The sequence below is a fragment of the Amblyraja radiata genome, chromosome 13, assembly GCF_010909765.2.
Source record: "Amblyraja radiata isolate CabotCenter1 chromosome 13, sAmbRad1.1.pri, whole genome shotgun sequence".
NCBI lineage: Eukaryota > Metazoa > Chordata > Chondrichthyes > Rajiformes > Rajidae > Amblyraja > Amblyraja radiata.
In genome coordinates, this window is record NC_045968.1 from 34,175,630 (window position 1) to 34,198,637 (window position 23,008).

Below are 23,008 nucleotides of genomic sequence, written 5' to 3' on the forward strand. Positions count from 1 at the left end.
ATACAGCCTGGCCACAGGCCCTTTGGTCCAACCTGTTCATGTTGACCAAGATGCCCCATCTAAGGTAGTTTCGCTTGCCAATGTGTGGCCCATATCCCTCTAAACCGTTCATATCCATGTACTTGTTCAAATGTCTTTGTACTGTTATTGTACCTGCCTCAACTACCTCCTCTGGCAGCTTGTTGCATATACCCGTAACCCTTTGTGTGACTCTGAAGGGATCTACGGGGGGCACTGCCTCAAAAAGGCATACAGCATCATTGAAGACGCACAGCTCATTGGCCACACTCTCATTTCTTACCTACCATGGGGAAGAAGGTACAGGAGTCTGAAAACAGTGACCTTCAGGTGTAAAGGTCCTGCACTGCCAGTTTACTAAGCAAAAAGCAAGTTTATGTCTTAATTTCAATAGCAGATATGCTGAGGGTGGCAAATAAGTTGTTCTGCAGGACAGAACACAGCCCACAACAACAGAAAATATAACGTGATCTCCACTACAGCATGTGCGAAATACTAACCTAGCAGATTATAAGCCATTGTTGTAATTTGATAAACTATATACCATAGTAGTTTCACTCTACCACCTTTTTTGAATGTTTGCTCACAAATTGCCCTTCGCTGATTCTCAGTGCTCAACCTTGGGGTTTAGTCAGCCAGAAATTCGAGGTTGACATGTTCCCTTACTGATAGGGTTCAAACCTGAAGCAAGCTGTGTGATATTTGGCAATTGGCTGCATTAATCTTTCTCTCCTTCAATCGCAGGCCTGATCTTCTGTTATTAGATGGTAAGTTCACTCTTTTTGAAAAGTGATTTGTGCTTCACCTTGTTGCAGTTCTCAGCAATCTCTAAAGCAACGAGTTGGTGCCAGAGCTCTTGTTTAATCAGTGTTGTGTTACAATATCAATGATTGTGCTTAACAAGAATTCTCTATCACCTTCACTTGAGTGTCATGTGCCTTAAAGTGACACCATGCCAGTAGGAAGTTGCATGCCCCTGTCGATACCTCTCACATTCCGACACTCCTGGTTTAAGCTATCGAAGGGTGAATTCTGATCCCTGCCAGTTGCTACTCCTGGACGAAAGAAGCATCAGCTCTGATTGTTGGTCACAAATTGTCCACAATGACCACATGCGCATGCTTCATCGGAGCAGCACTGTGGCTAAGATGAGCTGTTGTAGACAATGAGAGCTGAGTAACAGGACAGGGTCACCTCAGTAAATGAGGCAGGTGATGGGGCCAGGCTAAGTAATAAGCACTGCAGCTCATGCCTGCTGTGTGGACCATAGTCATTGAGCAGGAGAGATGCAAATCATCCGTTTCTCAAACTCTGTCCTTTCAAACTGTCCGCAGCACAAAGAGAATCTGTTCCTTCCTTCTCTGCCTGTGGGTGTACGTGGCTGCATTTGTATTTATTGCCCCTCCCTGGTTATTTTGGTATTTCTCCTAATAGTATGATGTAAAGTGTTTCCTCGGTTATGTCGGAGAACAATTAAAAGTTACCCACATCAGTGTGGAACTGAATGCAAATGTTGGGCCAGCCTGTCTAGATCGACAGGCTTTCTTCTCCAAACATTGTTCAGGAATCTGCTGTGGGAATGGGACCTAGTCCTAACTGTAGTGCCGCTGTAAATGGTGGGCTCCTATCCCTGCGATGGTATTCAGCCATGGGTATCAGCATAGTCTTAGAACCGTTCTGAAGTACAATTTTTCATAAATCTTGTGTATAACCATACAATCTCCAATGGAAATATTTAAGGTTGAACACAATGAAATGGCTGACTTCCTATCTATAGAGAAGTACAGATAGAGCATTGTCTTCAACCCTGGTGATTCTCATGTTCTCGGTCATGTGACATGAATAAACTTTACCGGGTGGCACAGTGTAGCAGTGATAGAGTTGCTGCCTCACAGCACCAGAGATCCAGGTTCGATCCTGACTACGGGGGTTCTCAGTACGGAGTTTGTACGTTCTCTCCGTGACCACGTGGTTTTTCTCTGGGTGCCCAGTTTTTTCCCACATTCCAAAGACGTGCGGGTTTGTAGGTTAATTAGCTTCTGTAAATTGTCTCTGGTGGGTAGGATAGTGCTAATGTACGGGTGATTGCTGGTTGGCATGGATTTGGTGGGCCAAACGGCCTGTTTCCACGCTATATCTCTAAACTAAAACTAACTTCTGTTTTTCTCAGAACCTACAAACATGTTGGATGTGCGGGCCATCCTGTGGCTGGAAAATTACTTGCAGGTGAGCCCTTACTCTGCGTTAGCACTGACGCCATCTCTGCTATATCATTGCATGCCCTTCAGTAGAGAGAGAGACGGACTTTGGCAGATTGCTTTGTGGACGGGTTTGCGGAGCTGAATGGGATTTCCATTTGCTGGGAGATTTGGCTTGAATACTTGGTGGTGAATCGTGTAGATTCAGGCAGAGGAATCAACGCTATGGCTGTTAATAGGGCATTTAATACAGCAGAATACCCACGGGGAAGGTATGTGCTGTTCACTACCTCGCTCAGAAACTTCACCCATAGAAACAAAGTATAAATTTGGCTGAAGATCATCTCATTCATGCTCATCTCCTCATCCGGTCAACATCAGAAGAGTTGAATTGCCTTAATCTTATTCACTGAACATACCCAGATAAATCTCTTCATACCTGCTCTCACATCCCCCCCCCCCCCCTCTCCACTGCCTCTGTCGTGCCTTGATCGGTGCTGAGTGAGATTTTATTTACTTACCATATTTTCATAAAATTAGCAGGAACTCGCTTCTGTTAATTCAGCTTCATATTCCCATTGATCTTCGTTCAGAGAGTCGTACAGCATGGAAACAGGCCATTCGGCCCCCGTGCAAGTGAGCCATTTGCCTGTTTTAACCAATATTCATCTAAACCTATCCCGTCCAAGTGTCTTTTAAATGTTCTTATTGTGCCTGTCTCAACCACTTCCAATGATAGATTGTAAGTACCGTCTTCACACTGTGTTTTTGATTTTCTGTTTTTGGATTGAATTCTGTTTTTAATTTGTGTCACTGTGATGTCTTTAATTACTTGTTTTATTCCGATTATATGTTTTTATTCCGATTACTATGTAAGGTGTCCTTGAGATGTATGAAAGGCGCCCATTAAATAAAATTTATTATTATTATTATTACCACTGATTTTCCCAGCGCTTGGAGACGGCACCTCCTTTAATCTGGTCAAAATTACGAGAGCACACTTGAAATCCAGACCCCGAAGTCCCTCTGAAAATGTGGTGCCTCGGATGGGTGAGACAGTTGGTCTCAACCTCATCGGGACTTCCGCGCCGATTGGCAGGTTGAATTTGCCCCATGTGACCGGGGCACTGGAACCCCAAGCCCTGCCAGAACCGGCAGTTCCATTCCCGTAGCCGACTTTCAGCCTGATATCTCCGATACCTTTGGACTCCTCTCCGAAGCCGTGACCTCTGTTGTTCCGGCAAAACAAATAATCTAGAAAGTGCTCTGGAACCAAGTGTGCCGAAAAACCGGTGGTGGACCTGTACCATCCTCTATGTGAAAAGGTTGCCCTTCAAGTTCCTATTAATTTTTTTTTCCTTCTTACCTGCATTTCCATCAGCTTTTTGAAGGCGAGGGTTTCAAGTTTCCACTGACCTTTCTGCCGTTTGCTGCTTTAAAATTATGGTCCTGCTTATTCCTGGGGAGTTTGTAGTGCAAAGGGCAGAAACAGCAATTATGGTCATCTCACCAAATTGTCACCTTGCTTAATGTTCTGACCAAAGACCTTAGCCTGAAAATGCACCCCCTCCAGATGCTGCCTGAAATTCTGAGTATGTACAGCATTCCCTTTGGATTTACTTTGATGATTTGTGTTCATCTCCCAACACCTATCCTATTGCTAATTTGTTCCTGGCCCTGCTTTCAAATGTGGAAAGTTTTGTTTATTCTTTTAAATGCATTTTAATGCAAAATATACTGCTAATTGGAGCAAACAAACAATTGGAATGACCCTTGCTGTTGAGAGGGCTTTTCATATCCAGCTGTTGCGGTTCTATCGTGTGCTGAAACATTCTCTCTACTCTCAGACCTGGCAGTCCACTATCCTGGTTGTGTCGCATGACCGCAATTTCCTGAACGCCGTGGCCACCGACATTGTTCACCTGCATTCGCAGCGTTTGGAGACGTATCGAGGCGATTATGAAAACTTCATAAAGACTAAAGAGGAAAGACTGAAAAACCAGCAGCGGGAATATGAGGCTCAGCATCAGTACAGAGAGCACATACAGGTAAATGTTCAGCAGTGCAGGTGAACCCTGGAAGGTTGCAATGAGAGAAGATTGTTGAGGGCTTTTGATGATCTTTGTATCCTCTCCAGCCACAGGCCGGGACTGGAAAGTAGCTGTCTTTTGTTTAGGAAGGAAAACAGGTCATTGGTATGGAAGTTGTTGGAGAGGATTCTTAGGGATAGGAATTACTCCCATTTGAAAGAGAATGGGCATGTTAGGAAAAGTCAGCATGCCTTGTGCTTTTTGAAGGGGGTTGATGAATGTAATTGATGAGAATAGGGCATAGATATTGCTTACAGTGGATGTCATTGAGGCATTTGACAAGGTCCCTCGTGGTAGGCTGATCCGTAAGATTAAGGTGCATGGGGCGTGTGGTGAGTTGGGCACGGCATTGCGTGGAACAGCGACACCGTGTGGGCGTCATAGTGGCACAGCTGGTAAAGCTGCTGTCACACAGCGCCAGAGACCCGGGTTAGATCCAAACCTCGGGTGCTGTCTGTACAGAGCTTGCACTTTCTCCCTGTGACCTGTGGGGTTTCCTCCCAAATCCCAAAGATATGCAGGTTTGTAGGTTAATTGGCCTGTGTTAATTGCCCATGGTGTGCAAGGAGTGCATGAACATGGAACTAGTGTGAGATTAATGTTTGGCTTGGACTCAGTGGGCCGAAGGGGCTCTTTCCATACTGTATCTCTAAAAAAAATCAGGAACTAATGTTGCAGCTTTCTAAAACTTTGGTTGGGCCATTTTTTGAGTATTTTGTGCAGCTGTGGGCACTCCATTATAGGAAGTATGTGTAGCTTTTGAGAGGGTGCAGAAGAGGTTTACCAGGATGCTACCTGGATTGGACAGTATTAACTATAAGAAGAGGTTGGACAAACTTGGATTGTTTTCCCTGGAACATCAGAGGCTGTGGGGAGACCAGATAGCAATACAGAAAATTAGACGGGGGACAGTCAGAACTCTTTTCCCCAGGTGGAAATGTCAAATAATAGAGGACAAGCTTCAAGGACAGTGGGGAAAGTTTAAAGGAAAAGTATGGTGCAATTTTCTTTTACACAGAATGGCGGGTGCCTGGAACGAGCTGTCAGGGGTGGTTGTTGAAGCATATACAACAGTGGTGTTTGAGGCTTTTAGACAGCACGTGAACATGCAGGGAATGGAGAGAGATGGATCACATGTAGGCAGCTTTACTTTATATCCTGTGAGACCCAGACCATAGAACTGTGCCCAGTGAGTGATAAGGATAGAGGTACGAATTGTGAAATTAAAGGCAGGAATATAGGTGGAAGGGGACAGGAGGGGGGAGGGATGTGTGCAATACAGGTGGGTCACAGGGAAGGGGGAGGAGGGGAGTAGTGAGAAGGGGGGGGGGGGGATTGTTTGTAAGTTGCTTATCTAAAATTGGAGAACTCAATGTTCAGACTGTTAGATTGTAAGGAACTGTGGTTCAGGTATACACCAACTGAGATCTGCTGGAAAGGGGGAGCAGTGTGGGACCAGTGCTTATCCGCTGCACTTAAGACAGCAAGATCCTGAGAATGAAAACGTGTGAACCTTGGTGATGATCCTTTTTATTAAACAAACAATATATTTAAACCCTTTAGGTGTTCATTGACAGGTTCCGATACAATGCCAACAGAGCTTCACAAGTACAGAGCAAGCTGAAACTTCTGGAAAAACTGTAAGTATTGGAGGCACACAACAGGGACTTTAATAATGTCAAAACAATTGGATAATTAAATTGGACTTGCTGTTCTATGCTCTCTTTGAATTGTTGTTGAAATGAAAAATCTGGAGGAGTTGTCAGTTTGTTCCCAAGGACGATTTTTCAAAACACAGCGGGCATTGCTGATCCATGGATCACCGGTTAGGTTTAGTTCAGAGATACAGCATGGAAACAGGCCCTTTGGGCCAAGTCCACTCCGTCCATCGATCACCCATTCACACTAGTTTTATGTTATCCCACTTTCTAATCCACCCCCTTAACACCAGGGGCAATTACAGAAGCTAATTAACCTACCAATCCAAACGTCTTTGGGATATGGTAGCAAACCGGAGCACCTGGAGGAAACCCATGCGGTCACAGGGAGAACATGCAAACTCCACATAAACAACACCTGGCTCTAACTGCTGTGCCACTGTGCCACCTATTTAAAGGCAGTTTCGCACCATTTAATCACTATGTGGTAATTTAGATGTAATACTGGTTACAAGTTGTTATCCAACTTATTAAAATAAATCATGAATCTTGACTATCATGTAAGAAGAATAGAGGCTGATATTTTCTGAATGCTACAGTGTGTTGCTCGCAGTAATGCAGTGTGTTATTATTAGGTAAGTGCAGCATACACTTGGCTGCTGGTTGCCACATAGTGAACACGGCTCGGGTGAAAAGTTGATGGAGAGTTTTACCTGAAATGTTAAATATTTCTTCAAGAGATATGGCCAGTGTGTTGTTGATGCATTCTGACAGGGTATTTGTCTGAGACTGATTATTTCTAGAGATATAAAGTGCTGGAATAACTCAGTGGGCCAGGCAGCATTTCTGGAGGACATTGATAGGGTTAAGACCCTTCTACAGACCAAAGAAGGTTCCCGACCCGAAACGTCACCTATCCATGTTTTCCCGAGATGCTGCCTGACCCACTGAGCTACTTCAGCACTTTGGATCTTTTTTTGTAAACCAGAATCTACAGTTCCTTGTGCCTCCACTAATTATTTCTAGCTCCTTTTCTTCAGCTTTATGGATTTTGGCTACAATCCAAAAAGATTTTGGGATGTCCTGAAAGTGATGTAAAAGATGGTCTGTAAAGGCGAATAATTATTATTTTGAGTTAGCACATAATTCAGTGAGTGAACATAGAACAGTACAGTAGAGATGCAGGCTCTTCGGCCCAAATGTCAAACATTATGCCGTTAGACTAATCGCCATTGGCTGCTCTGATCTATATCCCTCTATTCCCTGCATAGCCATGTGCCTATCTAAAAGCCCTGTAAACACCTCTATCATATCTACCTCTACCATATCTACCTCTACCACCGCTCCTGGTAGCGCATTCCAGGCACTCACCTTTTTTTTAAATACTTGCCCCCGCATATCTTTCCCTTTGAATTTTGCTCCTCTGACCTTAAAACTATGCTCTCTGATCCTTGACATTTCCATCCTGTGCAAAAGGTTCTGACTGTCTACAATATCTATGTCTCGCATAATTATACATATTTCTATTAGGCTTCTCCTCAACCTCGAACACTCCAGACAAAACAATCCAAGTTTGCCCAAGCTTGCTTTATAGCTAACATACTCTAATCCTGACATCATTCTGGTAAACCAGAATTTGGTAAACCAGAATGAGTTAAGAGTGTGCTGGAAGCTTACTAGTGAAGTATTTACTGGATCTAGCCTCTCCATTTATGGACCAGCTTCATTACCATCAGGACTTAACTCATGAGTGTATTCTGGTTGTAATGCTTGAATACATAATGGAATAAGTTGCTGATCTATTCAGTGACAATATCAATGAAATCCCCAGATATTGCAGCGGAGATTTTTTAATTGAATGTGCCGAACTGCCATATGTCTACATAATCTAATTTGTAACCTGCAAATTCTGGAGTTAGAACAGAGAGAGAGAATTTTATAATTTTAGATTGAAGTTCTGATAACTCTAACTAAGTGATCTGTTCTCCGAAATCTGTGGTATTTTTGTGTAATTTAAAAAGTTGTACTTTGGTTGTTTAGTTTCCAATACATTTTGAATTTGAGCCATTTCTATTCCCCAGGCCCGAGCTGAAGCCTCTTGAGAAGGAGCCAGAAGTGACAATCAGGTGAGAAGCATGCGTGGGGACCTAGGAATGGCGTGGCTCAGAGTGAAGCCATTGGTGTATGTGCTGAGGAACTGGAACTATCTCTGCAAACTTAACAATGCTGCTGTCAGTGAGAAAGGCAGAGGCAAAGAGAGAGCCAATTCCAAGCGGTTCAGCAGTCTGTATGATGAGTTACTGGTTTGTTCCTGTGCAAGTGGAATACTGGGTGACGTGCTCAATATTGAGGAGACTGGTGAAATTGCACTGAGAATGTTGTCCCCAACATATCCCAGCAGATTAGAACATTCCCTGAAATGTCAAAAATGAGGAAACTGCTTCAAATCTGTTGTAGTTTCCAAATGCAATGTCATTTCTACATGCCCCGAAAGATCAGTGAGCGACGATTGAGAAGAGAAATAGGCAGGGACCTTTGTAATCTTGAGGGCACGGATATCTAAATTGTGGCTACAAGAGACGCTGAGAGTGAGTTAATTTGTAGAGTCTGGGCATCACTGATCGGGCAGCATTCCTAACTGCCCATGAGAAGGTTGGGCTGCGCTGCCTTGAACTGCTGCAGTCCTGGTGAAGATCTCCAACAGAGTTGTTGGGTAGGGGTTTTCAGGATTGAGACCCAATGACAAGTGCGTTCAGGAGAACAGGAGAAGTTAGGAGGTCCATGGTGAATAGTTCCCCAGGACCTTCCACCACTTACAAGGAATATAATGGAATATTCTTGTGCAGATGAATGGCTGTCCAATAAAACTTGAGAATCTCAGACCAACCACGGTGATGATGACAGATGCTGGGAGTTCTCAGCTGGTTGTAGGGATGGAAACAGTTAACGTTTCAGGCCAATGGCATTTCATCAGGAGTAGGAAATGCTGGAAATCAACTGTGCTTAATTTGTAATTAGACAGTAAAGGAGAATAGTTGTGATGGGTGGGGATGGAAAGGGAAGGGGGGGGGTTAAGATCTGGAGACCACTGAGAGAGGAAGGTGCAGAGTTTTTAATCAAATCCTCCTACTGGAGGAGGTATGCGTGGTGGAACTGTAAGGCATTAAATACTACAGCTGTTGGAAATCTGAAACGAAGGAGAGTCACACTGCCAAATAGGCAGTACTTAAAATATCCTGGAGGTATCTAATGAGGCTTTACACGTTAAACCTAGCAACAAGAGAGGGGTGAGCCTGGGTTTATAATATTGGTCTGGGTTTATAATTACAGGCCTGCAATTAGTCAGAGGGAATTAGAGGAGCCGGTCTGTAAGTAAACCACAGAAAGGTGCTATAGCATAGGATTACAATAATGGGGGATTTAAAGTTCCCCAATATTGACTGGGATTTACTTGGTGCAAGGGGCTTAGATGGGGCAGAATTTGTTAAATGCTCCTAGAGTGTTTTTGCAGACAATTTCTGGTCGTAGTAGAGACAGGTAGGTACTCTATATCAGGAAATGAAACTGGACAATTGGTGGAAGTGTCTGTGAGTGAACTCTGAGAAAGGTGATTGCAATTCTCTTGTTTCAAGGTAGTTCTGGAAAGGTATAAGGCTGGTCCTCAAATTAAGATGGCAGGAAACAGTGCAAAAGTGGACTTGACAAACAGATTGGGAGCAGATGATCAATAAATCGATATCTGACGAGTAGGATTCTTCTAAAAGAGAGTTGGTGAAGGCTTCGGGCCAGCATATTCTGGCGAGGGTATAAGGCAAAGATGACAAGCTTAAAGTAAGCATTTTCAGATGTAGGCAACTGGAATTAAGAGTCTCTTGAGCAGGGTCTTCAATTAGTATTTCTCCTCTCATTTTACCATGGAGAAAGACGTCTAGGGAATTTGGGACAGATAATGGAAATATCTTGAGGACAGTCCTTGTTATGGTCAAGGAGCTGCTGGATGTCATAAGGTGTACGAAGGTAGATACATTTTCCAGGCCTGATCAGATACATCCAAGGATATTGGGAAGCTAAAGAAGAAAGTGCAGGAGCCCTGATAAATAAATGACCATTAGACATGGGTGAGGGTGCCAGATAGCTCGAGTGTGGCTAATGTGTCGCTATTTAAGAAGGGCTGCAAGCAAAAGCCTGAGAACTATAGTCTAAGCCAGGTATTATCCTGTGTAATGCAGGCACGTTATTACCAAACCTTGCAAAACCGGTGACCAAAGGATTTGGAGGCATATTCCTTAGTTTGACTGTTCTTCCCATTGATTGCAAGGCTTTGCGCGTGTTTGTAATTTGACATCAGTTTGGCCCTGTGATCTGACACTTTCTATGTTCCCCTGTGAGAATTCATACTGTGACACTCTGTCTTCCTCCTCAGGTTCCCTGACAATTTTGAGAAGCTGTCCCCTCCAATCTTACAGATGACTGAGGTAGACTTCAATTATAATCCCGAGAGTCCCATCTTTAAAGATCTCTCAGTGTCTGCTGATCAGGACTCACGAATTTGCATTGTAAGTACATTTATTCTGTTACTGATGCCTTAAACTTCCTAATGTCTGTGTCTGCACCAGATCAGAGTGGTTGAAAGTGCACTTTTTGTTGACAGCTGGCCGATGCGGTTCTCCTGTCTGCTCACCCAGTTAGGCAGAGGAGAGCATTTGCATGGTTACATCAGGACTTGATCCCCAGCATAAGCTGATGTTCAGCTGCAGCGGTGATATGACCACAACTGGTCTCAGCTCCCTTGTATTCAGAAATGAAACAATTGACTCGAGTCCCTATTCTTGATTGTTGTCCTGTGAGGTTGTTGGGATTTATGGGTTGTATGTAAAGCTGTAAAAAGAAATTGCTGGAGGAACTCTGGGTCAAGCAGCATCATTAGAGGCAGGGGATATTGGCATTTTGGTTTGAAATCCTAATCCATCTGTTTGCCTCCATAGAGGCTGCCTGACCACAGTTTGGATTTTGAATTGGGTTCCAGCATCTATAGTCTCCCATGTCTCTCGGTGTAAAACAGACCATGGAAGTTGCGGTGGCTTTGGATCAGGTTTTAGTCTTTCCATGGTCGAACAGAACTGCTGTCTCATGATTGCTGTTTTGACAAAATGCAGAGGCTTTGGTCTGAGTGTTCCCATCAACAGGGATGATTTCAGGAGGAGAGCACAATGGTGATCAATAGGGAAGGGCAGACATGGGATGTATGGGAACAGTGAATGCCTGAGGGTGTTGCTGTGCTCTGTGTAGACATCACATACACAGCTGCTGTCACAACGGCCTCTGTGCAGCACTCAAATGAAAGGTCCCTCTGGGCATGCTGTGTGCGCTTCAGTTGTGAGCACTGCAATATGGCAACAGAAAATTTACAGAGGATATGTTTGCGCCGTTTGAAAATTTACAGAGGATATGTTTGTGCCGTCTAATCCCACCTTCCTTGCATTCACGGCTCTTCGAGAACACGTGCAGGTTGCTCCTCCCCCTCATAATTCTTCTAACAATTAATATATCTCTTCACCTGCATTTTTTTTTTACTCCTCTACTGAGGGATCTAGGTCCTTCCAAAGTCCTTCCAGTGTCTCAAAATGTCATACACTTTGTAGTGCAGAAGCCACTTGTTGTTGATCTATAATTTCTGTTCTGTCTACAGGTGGGGGAGAATGGCGCTGGTAAAACAACACTGTTAAAGATACTGCTCGGGGATCTAGCACCAGTTCAAGGCATTAGACATGCACACAGGTACAATCTTGTAATACCGTGTAAATAACTTTGCCCAGTTGAGGAAGAGTGCCCTTGGAAAGATACAGTGGTTAAATCTGCTGATAGTTGTATACCATAGGAAGAGGACTTTTAATCAGATATCTAATTGTCCTTTTCTTTTCCAACTACACTTATTCTTCGATGGCTTTCCTTACTTATTAAATTCCTATGCCAGTTTCTGTTGAGTCTAATTCCGCTGTTGCTAGGACTTGAGGGCCTGAGCTACAGGCGGAGGTTGTGCAGGCTAGGATTTTATTTCTTGGAGCGCTGGAGACTGAGGGGTGATCTTATAAAGGTGCATAAAAACATGAGGGGAATAGAGTGAGTTAATGCACAGTCAGGGGAAGAGGAATCAAGAACAAGAGGGCACAGATTTAAGGTCAGGGGGGAGAGATTTAATAGAACCTGAGTGGCAACTTTTCACGCAGAGGGTGGTGTGTATATGGATCGAGCTGCCAGAGGAAGTAGTTGAGACAGGTACTATAACAGCATTTAAAAGAAACTTGAACAGAAAGCTTATGAGGGACAAGGAACAACCCAGCTGTGTGAATATTGATTTCTCTAACTTCAAGTAACCCTTGCATCTCTTCTCTCCCCGTCCATCCCCACCCTAGTTGTTGTACTAGTTTCACTGTCGTCCTGCTGAGTTTCAATGTTTATATAACTCATCACCTCGCTGCAGCCAACAATAGACCATTGTGGGCTCCACCTTTCTTTGATCATTACCTTTTGCATATCTTTTATTCATTTTTTCTATATCTCTCTTTATCACCGTATATATCTCACGTCTCCCTTTCCCCTGACTCTCAGTTTGAAGAAGGATCTCGACCCGAAACGTTGCCTATTACTTTTCTCCAGAGCTGCTGCCTGACCTGCAGAGTTACTCCAGTTTTTTGTGTGTGTATCTAAGGCTTAGAGGGATATGGGCTAAACATGGGACTAGCTTAGATGGGGCATATTGGGCAGCATGGACAAGTTGGGCCAAAGGGCCTGTTCCAGTGCTATATAACTCCATAACTCTGACTGCCTATTTGGACAACTTATTACAAATTACAGTAACAGTCTAGTGTTTAGAGATGTAACATGCAAACAGGCCCTTCGGCCCACCGAGTATGTCGACAATCGAGCACCCGTACACTAGCACTATGTCCTACACATTAGGGGCAATTTACAGAGTCCAATTAAGCTACAAAACCGCACACCTTTGGGACGTGGAAAGAAACCGGAGCACCCGGAGGAAACCCACGTAGTCATATGGAGAACATGCAAATACCACACAGACAGCACCCATGGTCAGGATGGTCAAGTCTCTGGCACTGTGAGGCTCTGGCTCAACCTGCTGCGCAGCAGTCCCAAAGAGGGAGATTCACCAGAATCAATCTGAGTGGCAAATACACTTCCATTTGGCTGGAGTGGGCTGGTACACCACATAACATGGAAGTGGGACATTATTGAGTGATCTGCCCACATGTCTATCATCAAATCTGTCCTATTATTTTTACACTCTCTGTCCAAAGTTACATCTGTTTCCCTGGCTCATGTATATTCAGCCTCTTTATTACCCACTGCGACTCTCCTGCCTCCCCTCCCTCTCGGCCAACACTCATTCTCTCATTCACCTCACCATCTCTCTTGGCCCATTTCCCCTTGACAATTCCTCTTCTGGCTGATTTCCTATTCATACTCCAGACCAGTTTCTTCTGGATCCCGTTCATTCTCATTGTTGACAAGTGAATCATAAGGAGATTGGAACCTGCTCGCATTCCCAAAGTTTGGCAGCACAGTCCTGGATTAAAGGTTTATGTTATATAACGTGCCAGCGGATGCTACAACAAAGCAATGGTCCACAAGATGATTGTGTTTCTGATTGTAATGTAGATCTATATTTTTGTGGTGGCTGGATCAGGGTTTATAATTTCTGGCAGTTTACTGAAGAAGGTATGTTTCGGTTTGTGCGGTTGCGGGTCCCCTGTGGTGCTGCCTCCAAGTTGTTGTGCAGAACAAAGGGATAGGCACTGGGTGGAGTGATGGAATCCTGACCAATGTGAATAACCCCTTCAGTGTGAGGAAGTGAAATGATGGCCTTGTCTGCCCTTACATTCTCCCCACTGCTCTTCACTGAACAGGAATTTAAAGATTGGCTACTTCAGTCAGCATCATGTGGACCAGCTGGAAATGAACATCAACTCGGTGGAACTTTTGGCTACAAAATTCCCAGGTAATTCGCACCATGGTCCTTGGTTGGGGTTTTTAGTTTAGATTAGAAATACAGCGTGGAAACAAGCTCTTCGGCCCGCCGAGTCCAATCGACCACCCATCTTGGAATTAAATTGCATCTGATACTCATCTAAATATAAATGAACAAAATCACATCACAAATGATTAAGTCCAAGGATGATTGTCACAGTACACACTGTTAGGTTATACTTAGAAACTTTGAACTAAAATAGTGAATTGGTTATTTACAATTCGGCTTACATAAAAATGACAAATATTAGTGAGAGCAATGGATCAGGGCATTGAGGCAATTTGGTTCCATATTATGGATGAACGATTGGAGTTGAAAAGGAAGCCTTGCAGCAGTTACGTGAGATTTCAGTAAGAGTCCAATTCAAGTGTAAACAGAAACTGCTGTATATACTCAGTAAATCAGGCAGCATCCGTGGAGAGAGAAACACGGTTAACATTTCAGGTTGACGTCTTTCAGCCCAAGGTAAGCTGGAAATGGGACATATTAATTTGTAGAGGGGGAGAGGTGGAGAGAAAAGTAATGCCTGTGCTAGTGTGACAGACTGACACAGAAGATGGTGGAGCTGGCTGGGAGAGGATGGTGAATGCTGGTGAACCTGCCTGAAGGAAAGTGGGTGGGTGGAAAACAAAATGTGCTAGAGACAAAACACAGCAGTTACTGGATATCAGAAGAGATTGCTGGTCAGGCAGCATCAGCGGAGAGGGGAAATTTGGCTTATTATTTTAGTTTAGGGATACAGCAGGAAAACAGCCCTTTGGCCCACCAAGTCTATGCGGACCATCGATCACCCGTTCACACTAGTTCTATGGTATCCCACTTTCTCATCCACTCCCTATACACAAGGCACAATTTACATAGGGTCGCTTAACTTACAAACCATTGCATCTTTGGAGTTGTGGGATGAAACTGGAACACCTGCAGGAAATCCACGAAGTAAAACATGCAAACCCCTCAGACAGTACCGGAGGTCAGGATCAAACCTGGGAAGCTGGCACGGTGAGGCATCAGCTCTACCAGCTGCGCCACTGTAAGCCCCATGCAAATTGTTACATATTAATGATCTTTGACACAAAACTTGAATGGCTGGCTCTCAGAAATTGTTGAACTCAACGTCCAATCTTGAGGACTGTTCTGTGCACATTTGGAAGATGAGATGCTATTCTAACCTTGTGTTGAGTCAAGGACACAAAGTTAAAGTGGGAGATGGCTGGAGAGTTAAGATCAGCACTCGGGATCATTTGTGTACACCCTTGATGTTTGCACAGAAGCCGCTTAATCCAGTTTCTCTAATGCAGAGAGTCTCTGTCGTTTTGATCTCTGTACCCAAGGGTACGTTTTGAAGGATATACTTCCCTTGGAAACTATGTGGTTTAGATTTACTGGATTATTCCCTGGAATAAACAGGCTGCTCTATGAGGAACGGGAGAATACGGCTTGGCTTGTACCCAGTGGAGGTTGGATCGAGCGACCAAACTGAAATTCAGAAGGGAATTGTAGACACAAGGAACTGCAGCTGCTGGTATACTGAAAAGGACTGGAATGACTCAGTGGGTCCAGCACATTGGGTATCTATTCTGAGATGTTGCCTGACCAACTGATTTAATCCAATACTTTTTTCTTTTTTTGTAGGGAATTCACAGGGTTATGGCAAAGGCTTTTCCCCCAGAGTAAAGTAGGGACACTGTCAAGATAGAAAGTTATCCAACTTAATTTTGGATTAAGATGAGATATTTACTCAGTGCTATGAAACTTGGAAGCTTTATTCCATAGAGTTAGGTTAGCTGTAGCTGATATTCAATAATATCACTAAAATAGAAAACAAATAGTAAAGTTGTTAACCCATGAAACTGAGGAACTCGGCAGTCCTGCAACATCTGTGGTGGGAATGGATAGATGACATTTTGGGTCAGTACCTTTCTTGAGACTCATAATCATCTGACCATTTGCTCCACCAATGCTATCTGACCCACTGAGTTCCTCCAGCACTTTACATTGTGCTCAGATTTCTTTAGGTCTGTGAAGAGGGAAAAATTAGTTAAGACCAAAGTTGGACCCTTGAAGACTGAAAAAAGTGGATTTATTATGGGGAACAAGGAAATGGCAGATTAGTTGAACAGCTACTTTGGATCTGTCTTCACTAAGGAGGACACAAACAATCTTCCTGATATAGTAGTGGCCAGAGGATCTGGGGTGACAGAGGAACTGAAGGATATCCACATTATGCTGGAAATGATGTTGGATAGACTGATGGGACTGAAGGCTGATAAATCCCCAGGGCCTGATGGTCTGCATCCCAGCGTAATTAAGGAAGTGGCTCTAGAAATCGTGGATGCATTGGTGATAATTTTCCAATGTTCTATAGACTCAGGATCAATTCCTGTGGATTGGAGGGTAGCTAATGTTATCCCACTTTTTAATAAAGGCGGGAGAGAGAAAACGGAATTATAGACCAGTTAGCCTGACATCGGTGGTGGGGAAGATGTTGGAGTCAATTATAAAAGATGAGATAGCCGAACATTTGGAAAGCAGTAACAGGATCGGTCCGAGTCAGCATGGATTTGCGAATGGGAAATCATGCTCGACTAATCTTCTGGAAGTTTTTGAAGATGTAACTAGCAAAATGGACAAGGGAGAGCCAGTGGATGTAGTGTACCTGGACTTTCAGAAAGCATTTGATAAGGTCCACATAGGAGATGGGCAAAATTAGGGCACATGGTATTGGGGGTAGAGTGCTGACATGGATAGAGAAGTGGTTGGCAGACAGGAAACAAAGAGTAGGGATTAACGGGTCCCTTTCAGAATGGCAGGCAGTGACTAGTGGGGTACCGTAAGGCTCGGTGCTGGGACCGCAGCTATTTACAATATACATCAATGATTTGGATGAAGGGATTCAAAGTAACATTAGCAAATTTGCAGATGACACAAAGCTGGGTGGCAGTGTGAACTGTGAGGAAGATGCTTTGAGAATGCAGGGTGACTTGGACAGGTTGGGACAGTGGGCAGATGAAGTTTAATGTGGATAAATGTTAGGTTATCCACTTTGGTAGCAAAAACAGGAAGGCAGATTACTATCTAAATGGCGTCAAGATGGGAAAAGGGGAAGTACAGCAGGATCTGGGGGTCCTTGTTCATCAATCTATGAAAGTAAGCATGCAGGTATAGCAGGCAGTGAAGAAAGCGAATGGCATGTTGGCCTTTATAACAAGAGGAATCGAATATAGGAGCAAAGAGGTCCTTCTGCAGTTGTACAGAGCCCTAGTGAGACCACACCTGGAGTATTGTGTGCAGTTTTGGTCCCCTAATTTGAGGAAGGACATTCTTGATATTAAGGGAGTGCAGCGTAGGTTTAAAGGTTAATTCCCGGGATGGCGGGACTGTCATATGTTGAGAGAATGTAGCAGCTGAGCTTGTACACTCTGGAGTTTAGAAGGATGAGAGGAAATCTCATTGGAAAATAAGATTGTTAAGGGCTTGGACACGCTAGAGGCAGGAAACATGTTCCCGATGTTGGGGGAGTCCAGAACCAGGGGCCACAGTTTAAGAATAAGGAGTAAGCCATTTAGAACGGAGACGAGGAAACACTTTTTCTCACAGAGAGTGGTGAGTGTGGAATTCTCTGCCTCAGAGGGCGGTGGAGGCAGGTTCTCCGGATGCTTTCAAGAGAGCTAAATAGGGCTCTTAAAAATAGCTGAGTCAGGGGATATGGGGAGAAAGCAGGAACAGGGTACTGATTGGGGATGATCAGCCATGATCACATTGAATGGCGGTGCTGGCTCGAAGGGCCGAATGGCCTACTCCTGCACCTATTGTCTATTTCAGCATCTGCAGTACTTTGTGCCTCTTTGAAAATGGTAGAGCAGATTCTGGTTGTTTTCCTCTTAATCTTTATGTTCTAAAAAGAACAAAGTGAAAATAATTAGGAAAGTCTTTTGGCTGATTTTAGTTTGTTCCAATAATTTTAATCCTTGTGATCCCTGATGAGTTGTTTACCTGGGCTTGGCTACACTGAGTTGGGGATCATTGTCCAGGGATTGCTTAGGGTAACACACACCCTGGAAATAAACAGCAAGTGTAGACAGCACTAGTGTGGCCATTGAATGGATTAATAATATCGTGCTGCTTTTAAAAGATTTGTTTTCATTCTGGATTTTCAGGGAGGACGGAAGAGGAATACCGACATCAGCTGGGTGGTTATGGTATATCAGGAGACCTGGCTGTGAGACCTGTCGCCAGTCTGTCGGGAGGACAGAAGAGCAGGGTGGCGTTTGCACAGATGACGATGCCCCGGTAATCATCCTGACTTTCCTGTTGATTTGCACATCTTGTCTAGTTCGCTTCAGACTAAACTCCCAGTGCCTTTGCCTTCAACCGGAGAACTTGGCCGTGCTGCTCCGAATCAGCTCTGCCTTTGCCTCTGCTCTTATAAGCATCACTTCTTTGTTCAAGTTAAATGGGCATCTCGGAGGTACCACAAAGTGTGCTCATAAAACTACAATATGCTTTTCCTTGCTCTTTTTTCCACTGCTGCCTTCCTTGGTCCAGCTCCTATACTACTAGTGACACCCAAGAGGAGTTTGCAAACAAAATAGCTTCTGACGTCCTTTCTTTTTCACTCAATAGTTGTCTTTTGCTGTGATGTTCTTGTTTCTTCACGAATGTCATCCATATTTAATATTCTTCCAATGTATGCCATTTGGTCCATTAGGTTTATGCCAGCTCTCATGGCAATCTGATCAGTCCCATCCCCCTTATTTCCCTATAACACCTGAACTTTCTCATCTGATCATCAAACTCCTGTGATTATCCTCCCATCACTTACACTAGGAGTAATTTACAATAGCCAACTCTCATGCTTACACATTTTTAGGATTTGTGAGGAAACCAGAGAATCCAGAAGAAACTAAACAATCAGAAAGATAATCTAGTAACTCTACACAGCACCTTTGGTCAGGATCGACCTGGATGGGGGGGGGGGGGGGGTCTGTGAAGCAGCATCACTCACTGAGCCACTCTACTTCCCTGCATCATCATTGAGTAATATCCTACCCTGGTCTTAATGTCAGCACTTCCCACACCTCCACTACATAAAGATCAAAAGGAGGAGGTTTTATTCCGGGTTCAAAGTGTGCAGCATGCTGTTGTAACTGCTATCTTAAAGTATTGGCTGGCATTGACTCTGGTCATGCCGGAATGATTCAAGCCCAGAAGCTACATCAGAGAGCACAACTATTCAACTCTGCGATGGAGGTCATGTTACAGTTTTATAAGACACTAGACCAAGTGCAGACCGGTTGGGTCTGCTCCCCAACGCAAGATTCCACCACTTACCTGTTCCCCCAACGCAATATTGCACCACTCAAGCATAGCCCTCAACTGCGCAGGCGTGGCTCATTTCTCCTCATCCCCCAGCACTCCCTCCTCCTCTTCACCCTCTTCAATCCCTAGAGAGGGAGGGAAGAGGGGTAGAGGGGGAGGGAGGGAGGGGGTAGAGAGGGATGGAGGGGGGCAGAGAGGGAGGGGGTAGAGAGAGAGAGAGAGAGAGGGGTGTAGAGGGAGAGGAGTAGACCTGGGGGGTGGGAGGGAGGATAGAGAGGGAGGGGGTAGAGAGGGTGTGAGTGAGGGTAGATAGGGAGGGTGTAGAGAGGGACGTAGGGTAGAGGGAGGGGACGAGAGGGAGTGTAGACGGGGCAATTACCCTCTCTACCCCCTCTTCTCCTTTAATCCCCCCACGCTCCTCACCTTCCCAGGATCTTTTTCCTCTCCACTCCTCATTCACCACGAACGCTGGAGTGCCCCTCCATCCCGGAATGTCTCGTCCTGCCTTGCGAGTGCATTGTGACGTCACTCGGATTTTTTTCCCCCAAAGTGGATGAGTTTGAAGAAATTTGGCTATATTAAAAATTTCAAGGATTAATAACTTCGGAAATATAGGTGGGAATGCGACGGGAAGATGTTTACCTCCACCGCGGGAAAAATGTGAGTAGGATGTGTGAAAATGGGAAGGCTGTGGCCTAGGGTTTGGAAGATGATAGGAAAACCAGAGTGACACAGAGACACACCGTGGGCACAAACACAAACAATAGGAAGACTTTTAGTATTATATTGGTGAGGCCACATTTACAAGGATGTTGCCAGGGCTCAGGGGCCTGAGCTAAAGGGAGAGGTTGAGCAGGTTAGGACTTTATTCCGCGGAGCACAGGAGAATGAGGGTTGATCCTATAGAGGTATACAAAATTATGAGAGGAATAGATTGGGTAAATGTAGTATTTTGCCCAGAACAGTGGAATTGAGATCCAGAGGACATAGGTTTAAGGTGAGGGGGGAAAGCTGAGGAGTTTTTTCACACAAAGGGTGGTGGGTGTATGGAACGAGCTGCCAGAGGATGTAGTTGAGACGGGTACTATAATAACATTTAAGAGACAATTGGACAGGTACAGGGATAGGACAGGTTTCGAGGATTATTGCCCATTGTGGACAATGGGACTAGTGTGGATGGTGCATATTGGTTGTATTGGGCAAATTCGGCCAAAGGGCCTCTTTCCACGCTGTACGGCTAAGTACATATTCAAATTTTGCCAACTCAAGTGGTCCTCTCTCGCCCTGTATTCACTTTAATGGTTTGGTGTCTACATCAGCTGCTGACATCTGGGCAAAATCTGACCAGATGTAGTGGATTGAATCAGTTGAAGAACACAGAAACAGGTTCTTTGGACCAACTCATCCATGCTGACCAAGGTCTGTGTTTTTTTAAACAATCGTGAAGTTCCACAAGAATGACTGGCTTACTCCATCTCTCGCTACATTTCTGTACAGTATATGATGTCTGAGTCTTGTCTTGCTGCTTGCTTATCACAATGTTTATTTTTCATTCACTTAATAAGTAATGTGTTGTGCTTTAATCTGCAGACCCAATTTCTATATATTGGATGAACCGACCAACCATCTGGACATGGAGACTATTGAGGCATTGGGACTATCATTACAGAAGTTTAAGGTAAAATATTTGGGGGGAGAGTGGGGGATTTTCATAAATGTGATTGAAGTATGAAGTGAGTGCTCTAATCAGGACCAGAAGAGTCCCCTCGTGTGCAGATTTCTTTGTCAAGCATACATTACAATAGTCAATAGGTGCAGGAGTAGGCCATTCGACCCTTCGAGCCAGCACCGCCATTCAATGTGATCATGGCTGATCATCCCCAATCAGTACCCCGTTCCTGCCTTCTCCCCATATCCCGACTCTGCTATTTTTAAGACCAACAATTACTGACCAACAATAGGGGATGTGATTCTGTACTTTTCTAAGCCAGATATCTGCATTAGCAGAAAACACCTTAAACACAATTTAAATATCTTGCACGCTTTCAATTTTGTTCTTGATTGTTTATTGCCATCTAAAATTTCCTTTAATCGCTGAAGGTGTTCCCACCGTGCTGTTAAGAAGTGCCAGAATTTTGACCCAGCGAAGGAATAGCTGTTAATTTCTTTCTTTCTTAAAATCTTTTTATTGTTTTTTCCCCCCACAAAAACATAAAAAACAGAGCAAAAAGAATAATGATAAACATAACAATGGTATTGATACATAGGGATCAGGCATATTGGAGGGGAACCTGGAGGTGTTCACATATACCTACTGTCCTTGCCCTTTTGAGAAGTTGTACCAGTCAGTAACTGAGATTTGTACACATTCCCTCTTCTCTCACCACTTAACTGACAATTGCCATAAAGGGTAAAAGTTCAACTGCATACATGGAGGTCATCGGTTTGTTGCTCATTTTGGAAATGCAGTTAACAAATTCTGACTCATTATAGATTAATTTGCAAAATGGATGAGAGAACCACCATTCCTACAGCCACTTTCACACAGATAATGAAGCAAATTTAAAGTAAATCACTGCTTTAGTATTAAACATTGCTGAGCAAGATCCTGCAAGCCCTAGTGTGATACTGAGCATGCACAAATTGGCTTTGGCTCCTACACCTCAGGCACTTTTCATAGCACTGTTCTGGTAATGATATTTAACCAGTAAATGTTTGTATTTATTCACTACAACCGTGTGTGTGTGCGTTCTTTGGAAGTGCACAGTTGTAGTTGCTGCAGTAACACTGTGCTCTGACAGGGTGGAGTAATACTGGTGTCCCATGACGAGCGGCTGATTCGCATGGTGTGCAGGGAGCTGTGGGTGTGTGGCTGCGGCACCGTGAAGCGAGTGGATGGAGGATTCGACGAGTACAGGGACATCCTCCAGGAACAGTTCCGTAGGGAGGGATTTCTATGAGGCCCTGCTCTTTGATGTGATCCCCCCCCCCATTGCAATCCAGACATCCAGGACTTGCTGCTTTCAGTGGGCAAGTGTGACAATGGCCCACTATAGTCACCTCTCATTTTGTTTTCATTTTTACAACCTGGCCTTGCCCACATCCCCTAATGTTTGATCCAGGGACAATGAACTTGGGTGTAAATTAAACCAAGCACCATTGCCACCTGTTCCACGTAAAGCCAAACCAATGGGTGGATAATTTTCAGCAATGGTTGGAGTTCAATGCAATAACCCATTATTATTTAATGTAATTAATCACTAATAGTCCCCTTGCCTTTTTCTCAACATGCAGTCACCGTCAGTGAGTTGTTAACAAATCCATCTGTGCTGATTTTGAAAAAGGCCCAAGTAGACGGTGTGAATAAGTGTTAATGGCAGCTGCAGTTGTTTCTCAGTGAGTGAGGAGATGCCAGAACCTGCTTTCAGGTCCACCCTCAATTGCTGCTATTTCCCCGTTACTCAGTGCAGGCTGATTGTCCCAGCAATGTCACTGGAACCTGCAGCTGAGGCTGTGTTGAGCCAGGCATTGGACAAGGATGTCATTGGGTCTCCAGGTCCTGCTGCCTAGGGATGGGTGTGGACTGTTCAATACAACAAGCTACATTGCACAACCTCTCAAAATGAGTAACATGAATAAATCATTTGACAACCATAAATGTTTTCAAAAATGTACTTT

At 44.2% G+C, this 23,008-nt stretch overlaps 1 protein-coding gene across 1 annotated transcript in view; it reads left to right on the forward strand.

Moving 5' to 3' along the window:
• The window catches only part of abcf3 (ATP binding cassette subfamily F member 3), a 55,584-nt gene extending 32,584 nt beyond the window's left edge, over positions 1-23,000 (forward strand). Inside the window, exons 11-21 of the mRNA XM_033031684.1 lie at positions 763-785; positions 2,189-2,244; positions 4,064-4,264; positions 5,870-5,946; positions 8,046-8,090; positions 10,388-10,520; positions 11,654-11,742; positions 13,890-13,981; positions 18,169-18,301; positions 20,921-21,008; positions 22,132-23,000. Of these exons, the coding sequence (XP_032887575.1) occupies positions 763-785; positions 2,189-2,244; positions 4,064-4,264; positions 5,870-5,946; positions 8,046-8,090; positions 10,388-10,520; positions 11,654-11,742; positions 13,890-13,981; positions 18,169-18,301; positions 20,921-21,008; positions 22,132-22,290 (1,096 nt within the window). The 3' untranslated portion in view covers positions 22,291-23,000. The remainder of the gene's footprint in view (positions 1-762; positions 786-2,188; positions 2,245-4,063; positions 4,265-5,869; positions 5,947-8,045; positions 8,091-10,387; positions 10,521-11,653; positions 11,743-13,889; positions 13,982-18,168; positions 18,302-20,920; positions 21,009-22,131) is intronic.
• The last annotated feature ends 8 nt before the right edge of the window (positions 23,001-23,008 follow it).